Source organism: Carassius auratus, chromosome 11 (assembly GCF_003368295.1).
Source record: "Carassius auratus strain Wakin chromosome 11, ASM336829v1, whole genome shotgun sequence".
NCBI lineage: Eukaryota > Metazoa > Chordata > Actinopteri > Cypriniformes > Cyprinidae > Carassius > Carassius auratus.
In genome coordinates, this window is record NC_039253.1 from 3,069,922 (window position 1) to 3,078,859 (window position 8,938).

General features: G+C 38.6%; 1 protein-coding gene across 2 annotated transcripts; it reads right to left on the reverse strand.

Moving 5' to 3' along the window:
- Positions 1–83: 83 nt before the first annotated feature.
- On the reverse strand, positions 84–8,040 carry LOC113110772 (transcription factor Sp2-like). 2 transcript variants are annotated; one of them, XM_026274949.1, is made up of 8 exons: positions 7,972–8,040; positions 6,668–6,744; positions 4,899–5,639; positions 3,646–3,864; positions 3,232–3,517; positions 2,960–3,146; positions 1,918–2,111; positions 84–1,830 (listed from the first exon to the last, which is right to left on the reverse strand). In XM_026274949.1, the coding sequence occupies exons 1-8, from the start codon at positions 7,976–7,978 to the stop codon at positions 1,730–1,732; spliced, it is 1,812 nt and encodes a 603-aa protein (XP_026130734.1). In that variant the 5' UTR covers positions 7,979–8,040; the 3' UTR covers positions 84–1,729. The 2 variants fall into 2 exon arrangements, with proteins under 2 accessions (XP_026130734.1, XP_026130735.1); XM_026274950.1 differs by lacking the exon at positions 7,972–8,040 and adding an exon at positions 7,018–7,965.
- Positions 8,041–8,938: the final 898 nt, after the last annotated feature.

Below are 8,938 nucleotides of genomic sequence, written 5' to 3' on the forward strand. Positions count from 1 at the left end.
TGAAGTCATGACAGAAAGTCATGTGTGGGTTTGAAGATGAGAGTAAGGGAAAGCACTGATTTCATTGAAAAACAGAGAAACACTTGTGTTTTGTGTTATGCTTTATTGGGTGAGTGGGAGCGGTGGTCTGACTGTAGAAAAAGATAGCAAGTTCTCTGGTCTAAGCTCCTCAATACAAGTTATACAAACACAGGGTTACCTACCGATTTTCAAAACCAGGGCTCTTTAAATGTGGGGTTTATCAAGGATAGATAAAGAACTTTTTATTCTGTCAAATCAGATGTAGGTACATGAACCAAAAAAATTGTATTACCCACTCAGTGAAAACCCTGAATTTGGTCAGTGCACATAAATTGGCATTTCTTCACACTTTATAAGTTAGACAAAAATGAATAAAAGGAAACAAAAAAAAAATAATATTAATAATTAAAGCAGGTCTACAAATGCAGTTCCCTGGAAAAAGACAAATCTCTTTAAATATGGGGTGCTGCAGACTAAGGCAACTTTTAGTCAATAAAAAGGGTAATCTATTAGGAATGAAACTATACAACATTGTGTTTTCCTTCTCATTTACACTGTACACAGTCCATATCTCTCATGTTTGGCAGCAATAGCCAATACACGTTTGTGTAACAATTATCCTACATTTTACACCCAAATACAACTCAGACACTATACAAACATACATGAGCACAGATTTCTTTTTCTTCTTAAGGCCTCTTTTAGAGAGCTTGGACAAAAACTTGGATGAACTTGAAAGGAATGACTGAATTTAGCGAACCATTAAATCCATCGGTATGGACTTACAAGTACCTTCAATGAAATAAAGCATTCAATCACATTTTCATTACACTGCGTCCTGTTTTGTGAGACACTTCATCCTGCTTTACACAAGAACATTTACACACAAGGTTTTCTTTACCGATTTTTTTTTTACGGACACATTTGCAGTGTTTTAATAAAGACACAACCTGCATACATCCAATGCCATTTCAGCTTTTTTTCGGTAGCAAGTCCCAAGATATTTACCCTCCTGTTTATCTCCTCTATATAAAACATGATAGTCTAACATGGCCAAGTATGTAAAAGCCAAATATTTCATTTCCAAACCACTAATATTAAAAACAACCAACTAAAGTTATACAAAGTTTCAAGCTTCTGTTTAAAATTCCAAAGCAGACTTAAAAAAAAAACAACATTTATCAACTGATTATAATTGAACTGGGTCAAAGAGTTTGTCCGAAGCGTCACTTTTGTATTCAAATTTGCCATAGTATGTACAAATGTATGTTTGTACGCATGAAAACAAACATTTACACAATAAAAGCCAGGAAACACTGTCCATTAGCTGCTACACTTCATGTGAGGGGCTTGGTTTAGCTAAAACAACCAAAAACATGTGAAAAAGTTTAAGTGCAGGGGGAAAAGTAGCGGTTTCGAGTGTCTGTTGGTGCCAAGACAGAGGTCTTTTCTGCTCTGTATTACAGAGGAATTAGCCAAAACACAACTGGCATCCATGTTCTTCATGAATCCCAGTTGAGGGCCACACTTTACGGCCAGCCAGCGTTCCTCTGTTGATGAGGGGGAGTAAAAAGAAGTGTAGTTTACCCTGAAACGGCTGGTGAAATCAGGTGATCTTCCAGGGAATGCTCCCATCTCACAAGCCCTGGGAACAGCGTTTTTCTTTCTGATCCCCATCAAGTTCTCGAAAGCCTGTGAAAGGCGACGTTCACAGGCTCTTTGTGTTGATGTGTGTTTTGTAATGCTTTGTGAGGTGGTCACTCCGCATGAAACGTTTCTGACACTTGTTGCACTCAAAGCGTTTGTCTCCTGAAAACAGACGAAAAAGAGGAGGAGAATTGAAACGGTGATGCATCACACTTGTATTTAGGGCGTGTGTGTTTGTAGCTTGCGTACCCGTGTGTGTCCTGGCGTGTCGTTGCAGCTCGTCACTGCGTGTGAATCGTTTCCCGCAGAAGACCCAGCTGCACACAAAGGGTCTCTCTCCCGTGTGCAGTCGGACATGCGCCCGCAGCAGCGAAGTCTTTCGAAAGGTCTTTTCACAGCCTGCTATGTGGCAGATGTGTTTTCTCTTCCCCACCTCTCCTGGCCTGCAGCATGCAGAAAGGGATTTCTGACACGTTGAGTATTTCATTTAACGACCATTGAGAAATAATTGTAAAATCTGATCTGAGCTCTGCATCACAGTTACATCCAAACAGTAGTTATTCTACACAGAACAAAACCCAGACCAGTTTGCTGCTTGACCATTTGAATTGAAATTTATCAGAAAGAAAATATCATTATAATTATCAGAGAAAATAAATTCATTTCTATAACAAACTTTTGATTAGCCTACTTCTACACTATTGGCAGCGTATTGCTAAAAAGTATGCATGCACATTCAGTTCAATACACTTTATTGTTTAATGTGTGGCATTTCTCTGTGTGAATAAGTAATGCGGTTTCACTCAAGCAAAAAAAAAAAACATTTAATAATATAATAATTTTTTATTCTTTTTAGAAATATGAAAGCAGTCCTAAACATATGTCATTGGATTTTGATGTGAGAAAAACATTTTCACTGAGGGAAGCATTATTATGATCATAAGCAACCCATTTAAAAATCAATAATCTGATGTATTTATAATAGTGCTGCCTTAATGGTGAAATTATTAAAAACATAAAGCTTTTCAAGACGTTAACTGATGTTTTTATCGATTGTTTGGACTCTCATTCCGACGGCACCCATTCACTGCAGAGGATCCATTAATGAGCAAGTGATGGAATAAAACAAACTTAGCATTAATTTGAACTGCTCATTTACCGGTATCAATTATTATAATAAATATCAATATCAAACAACATGGGAAAGACAAATTGTGATATTTTAGCCATATTGCCCAGACCCATCTTACCCCAATTACAAACAGACCCATTATATGTGAAGCTTTCCCACCTCTTTTCTGCGTCTTTGCAGTTTGGACAGGTGCAGGCCATGCGCCGCTTTTTCTCTCCTGGCTGACTCTGCAGTTCCAGTGCGAGTGTCTGCGTCTGTTCCACCTGCATGGTCTGCGTCTGTGTCTGCACACCGCCCAGCTGCAGACCCGCACCTGGAACCGTCTGCACCGTGAGATGCTGCTGGCCTAAAACACACCAGGCAAAGTGCAGCAGAGTTAACATCACATAACAAGCTGGATGTGCATCGAAATGAAGCACTCACTCACTCACCCCCAGCGTTGGTGATTGTCACAGGAACACCCTGCACCTGGACACCATTAATATTGATGGTCTGAACTGCCTGAGCAGCAGATGTCAGCTGGGCTGCGTTCAGTGTTATCAGCCCCCCTCCAGCCGGGGCGATCTTAGGGAGAGTCCTTTCTTTCCTTGTCCCTGTTTGAGCCTTTTTAGTGACCATGGCAGGGGTGGGCGTGCTGGTGGGTGTTGTTGGTGTGCTAACTGTTGTCTCCTGTATCTGTACAGCCTGCCATTCACCTGAGGCCGTTTTAAACAGCAACTGGGAGAGCAGAGCACATGCATGACATCTTTAGATAATTGTAAACTTTTTTAAATGGAATTTTAACTGCCCTTGAACTTGATTAAATCATAAAGAGGAAATAAACAAAAAGGGGGTTTCTGATGTACCTGTGTGTGTTCTGGGGAGGGCACCTGCACACTGGGCGTGACTGTCTGTCTCTGTGGTACAGGGGGAAGTGTGGCAGAGGCGGCCTGTACAACTTTTAGAGCCTGCGGGGGGATCTGAACGACCTGCTGATCTGATTTCTGCTGAAGCAACTGCACCTGCTGCACCACAGCAGGCTGACCCCCCCCTGGACTCTGCACGATCAGGAAGTTATTTCCTGCCTGCGACAGAAAGAGATTATTAGGGACATATGCAATCAACAAAAACAGCTGCTTGCATACGTATGGGGTGAATTTAAGAAAAAAATATTCTTAATTGTGATCCTCATATTTTATTCTCATAATTATAATTAAGATAATTTTATTGACTACAAATAATACCATTGCAACACTGGTATTATTTCAAATTAATTCTGAAATAAAATATAAATATTACATTAAAACCTAAACTAAAATTTTATCTTAGACAGAATTTTAAATGTTACAAAAAAAATACTAAAAGGAAATAAATAAAAACTAAAATTAAAATAAGAAACGTGAACATACAATAAAAAAAACTAATAATATGATCACAGCACATTACAAAAAAAAAAAAAAAAATTATATATATATATATATATATATATATATATATATATATATATATATATAATATATATATATATATATATATATATATATATATATATATATATATATATTTATATATATTATACCAAATTCTCTTAATTTTTTGTAAAAATATTTTTAATTAAAACAAAAATAAATAAATAATACTAAATGAACAATGACTGTGACGCAGTACTTTTACTGTCAAATACTAATGATTATTGGAAAATTTGAAAGATTTAATTAAACCCAGCATAAAAACTAATATGATGTATATCTACTTTATAATTTATTGGTACTTTTTTATGACATTGATGCTGAGAAGGAATTATTTTGCATTGTGGATGAAATGTACTTAACAGTCATGTATAATAATGTCATGATCCTAAAAATGGCATATTTTTGGAATAATATCACATCGATGTGTTTTCATTTTGGGGTTCATTTTTGTGCAAACTTTGAGCAACAAACACAAAAGATCTGAAAATCCTTTGATTTTCAGTTAAGACACATGCCAACACAGAACAGTGTAAACCACAAAGGACATTTAGATGTAGAAATCGGTCAGATGAGACAACATCCATGAAACCAGCAACTGAAAAAAGCTCAAGCAGGAAGCCATAGCAGAACTACACAAACACACTTACCTGAATGATGTTGTCGGATGTGGTCTCTATTAGCAAGGTTTCGACTTGTTCAGCTACAGGTGGCGGTGAGTTCGGTTGAGGGTTTGGAGTGGGCGGAGCTATAGCCACCTGTCTCTTCCTCCCCCTCTTTCCCTTCACTGGAGCGGCAGCAGTCTCTGTAATAATCTCACTCGTACTAACATTGAGTGGGAGTGTGAGTCCACTAGGGAGCCGTACAAAGTTAGCATTTATGCTGGCATTATTCTGCCGCCGCTTCTGAGAAGACGGCTTGATCGCCAGCGTCTTCTGCTGGGGGGCCGGGGCCAGAGGTGGCGGGGCTGGTGTGGCGGTCTGAACTGTGACGGGTGAGGTGATGATGGCCTGGTTGGTTCCGGGGATGATCTGGATCTGTCCTCCCTGAGGCATCATTTGAATGGTCTGAGACCCCTGGAACTGAGGAATCACTTGGTACTGGATGTTGGCAGTGGATGTGCCTGCTGGACGTGTAGGGCTCTGAATAGTGAAGACAAAAGGGCTGGCCCCTGACGAACCAAGTCCAGCGGGCAGCTGGATAACATTTCCCTTTGCTGAGAGGAATCCAAGGTTTTTGGGTGGAGCCGGGGCAATAGGAGCGGGCTTGATGGGGTGCAGACGGCGCGTGGTTGGCTGAGATGGTGGCGTGCTGACTGGGGCCTGGGCGGCCGGAGGCCCGATCTTACTGCAGGTAGCCGCCAGAAGTGCCAGCGGGGAGGGCTGGGAATCCTACATGAGAGAGTATAACTGTAAGACTTATAACTGTAAGAATGCAAGCAAGAACTCATGAACAGAGCAGAGCAGTGAATAAAGAGACCTCAGAATACAAGAAAAGACATTAAACTTTCACAGCAGTTGTCAAATATGCAGTTTAAGGCCAGAATACATTAGATAACTTTTAAAACACTTGCTGAGCCTGGAAATGGTTAGAGAGGAAAAACCGGGCATCATGTGCCTTGTTGCTAGGATACGTGTGACAAATGAAAACAAAGTGTTCTAAAACCGGCTCAACATGTTCCATCTCTGATGACTGGATGGATTCATAGTTTGAAGCTAAAAAAAACTGTGTCTGAGCTCATCGTTCACTACACGTTTTTTTTTCTGTTTTTTCTGCGAAACCGGTCAACTCAAATGTGCAAACTGTCTTCGCCTTCCCGCCAACTAGTGTCAACTTGTCCAGACTGTAGAGGGGGAAAAAAGTCACGTAGTGTAGTTTGGTTTAGGATTTACTTTTATAAAAAACTTATCTCAGAAACAACTATTAAAGTTCACAAATAATTACAAAGAAACAGCAAGATACACAGAATTAAATGTGAAATTTTGAGTAGTAGCAGTTATTTGTTTATATTGCCTGGATTAATAAACAGTCATAATTTAATAAATATCAACTAACCCCATTGTTACTGACTATTTATTTCTTTTTTTTACAAACATTTCAATTTCAAGTTTTGACTCACAATAAAAGAAATCAATAAAAAATAATTTAGAACTTCACTATTTAGATTGTGTGAAAGTTTTGACATACATCCTTTTCAATAATAAAAAATTTGAATTTGAACTTCACTAACTATAGACATTTTATTTGAATGTCATAATATGAAATTTATAAAAAATAAATTGAGAATAACCAGTAATGGTAGTTTCATTTTAAATGACTTCTGTAGATGTCATTGCATTAAAATAATTATTGGCTTATCGGGTTAAATTTTTTTTTTTAACCAAAGCATCCCTAAAAATACAGACAGATGGGAGCTTACTTGAGAGGTGTTGGTGGAGGGCTGGAGATATTCACTGGGGCTGACTGCGACAGTGGTGGCCATACTGTCCTTTTGATCTGGGAGAAAGAGAAAACATCTGAATTGTCCAATCAATCAATTTCCATTTGACAGTGAAATAATGCACCAGGAGAGTCAAATGAATTCTGTGCATAGACTGTGCATGCATGCCCAGGGACTGTGTCATTATTTTCCAAAGCACCACAGCATTGTGATCAGTGTTTGCATAGAAACTGGAAATACTGAACAAATCAAATAACACGATTGTTTTGTTCAAAGCAAAATAAACAAAACAGAAAGGCATGCACTTTCGGTAGCTATGAAGGCGTTACCTGTTGTAATCTAAACCCTGGAGAGGAGTGATTCAGCGGGACAGGCTTTAATACTCAATCCACTAATAGCACACCATAAGATGTTCTCAATCCTGGTCCTGAAGTGCTGGGCTTCGTCAGAACAAGGACTGAGAGAGATACATCTATGGTAAACACCAGCATTGACCCCATTGACCCCGATCCTAACCCAAACAAACACTTGCTCGCTAATTGCCAGTCAAATCTAGCTAAATGAACCGCTTATTCACATTTATATGACCTGGATCAAAAATCACAGCAAGTCTAGGAATATTAAACCACAGTAACGTTACGTTTTTGCCATCATATTTTAACGGTTTTGCCTCTTGTTGTCATAACAAGTTAATCAGGCTGAAAATCTGAGCACAGCCGCTGGTAACCAACGTTTGTGTATTTACAGCAAAATTCGTGGTTGGAGGGAAGAGAGTGATATTTTTAATCTTATATAAAAGCAACATACAGTTTAGTTAAAGCTTTAGACTGAAGCCAGCGGCTAACGCTAACGGGCTACACGTCAGATGCCTGCAAGTGGTTGAGCTATGCTACATGAATTCTCTAAAATAACTATTTAACCTCATATTATATCATGTCTTAGTCAGCCGTTTACACATTTACGTCTTTCTATGAGCACGCAGTGCGCTATTCAAAGGTTATTCTGTCTGCAGGCAGACAAACTCAATAGTGCACTGATGGAGAAGGAAACTGCTGGCTTAGCATGCTAAAGTGCTAACTATAGCCAGATAAACTCTTCGCTGCGGAAAAGAACCGTGATTCCGGAAGTGTGCATTTGGTACAATCGCCGTGATACGCATGTTTTTTTTTTTACTTGTGCGTTCTAGTTACGACATAAAATACACATCGGTTCCATTCGCTCGAGAAAATGTTTAAGAAAGTAACATAGTAGTATAAACACCAACGTTTATAATTCCTACCCACCGCTCATGACGACATTCGCTCTCCGTGAAGCCTTGAAGAGCCCACAAGAGATTCCGCCCCACCTGCGACCTCTGGCCAATCAGGTTACTTGTCAATCAACGCGAGCTTTCGGACCTGACTAATCATAGTAGGGCATTTGGATGATTGACAGTTGTTCCGGCCAATGAGATAAGGTTGTGTTTCTATGACAGATGAAGGATATATTCTTGGCCAATAGATTGTCGAGCTTTCAGGAGAAAGGCGGGCGTTGTGATGCAGTCAAAATAATAAGCCGGGCCAATAATACACAGGCTTGAATTTCACTGACGTTTAACTTGCCCAGTTAGAAATGGATAAAGCATATCAATCAAAAGCAATTGACAAGAATTTAGATAGAGCAGCCTGCGTGCACTGTTTTATTTTTGTATTGCAATATGAAAGCAGGTGCTCCATAGGAATATATGGTTATTGTTATATATGGTGCATCTTTGACTTTTCAACATGGCATTTTACATTTTGTACATGCCATTTGTTTAGTGACCCCAATATTAGTTAGAATTAATGTTTAGGCATTGTTAGCTGAATATATAAAACAAGTGGTCTGTGTAAATAATCATATTTTGGAGACAAATTTGTACTCAGAAGTGAGTTAAATCTGGCAAAACCTCCTTTTCTGACTTGCAGTTATTAATTATAAATAGAAAGTTTTTGTTTAAAATTGTAGAAATCCAGACAGTTTTCTGATTAGGATATAAAACAATAAAAGTCTATGCAATGTCCCCATTTAGATTGTTAATTGTGTATGATGTCCCACATAAAAAAGTACTGTAGTGTTACCATGACTTAAAGACCGTAGAAGATAGTAATACAATCATACTAAATGATTATCACAGTCATATCCCATTGTATTAAGACAAGGCATTCTTGATAAAAAATTGTAAAAATGTAACTAATAGATATGAAGTAAATTCATACATTTCCACAGCAG

Excerpts from the sequence above, each read along its gene's own strand:
- LOC113110772 (XM_026274949.1), bottom strand. Across the intron at positions 5,640-6,667 it reads CCTCCACCAACACCTCTCAA|GATTCCCAGCCCTCCCCGCT; the intron begins GTAAGCTCCCAT and ends TCTCTCATGTAG. Across the intron at positions 2,112-2,959 it reads TGCAAAGACGCAGAAAAGAG|GCCAGGAGAGGTGGGGAAGA; the intron begins GTGGGAAAGCTT and ends TGCATGCTGCAG.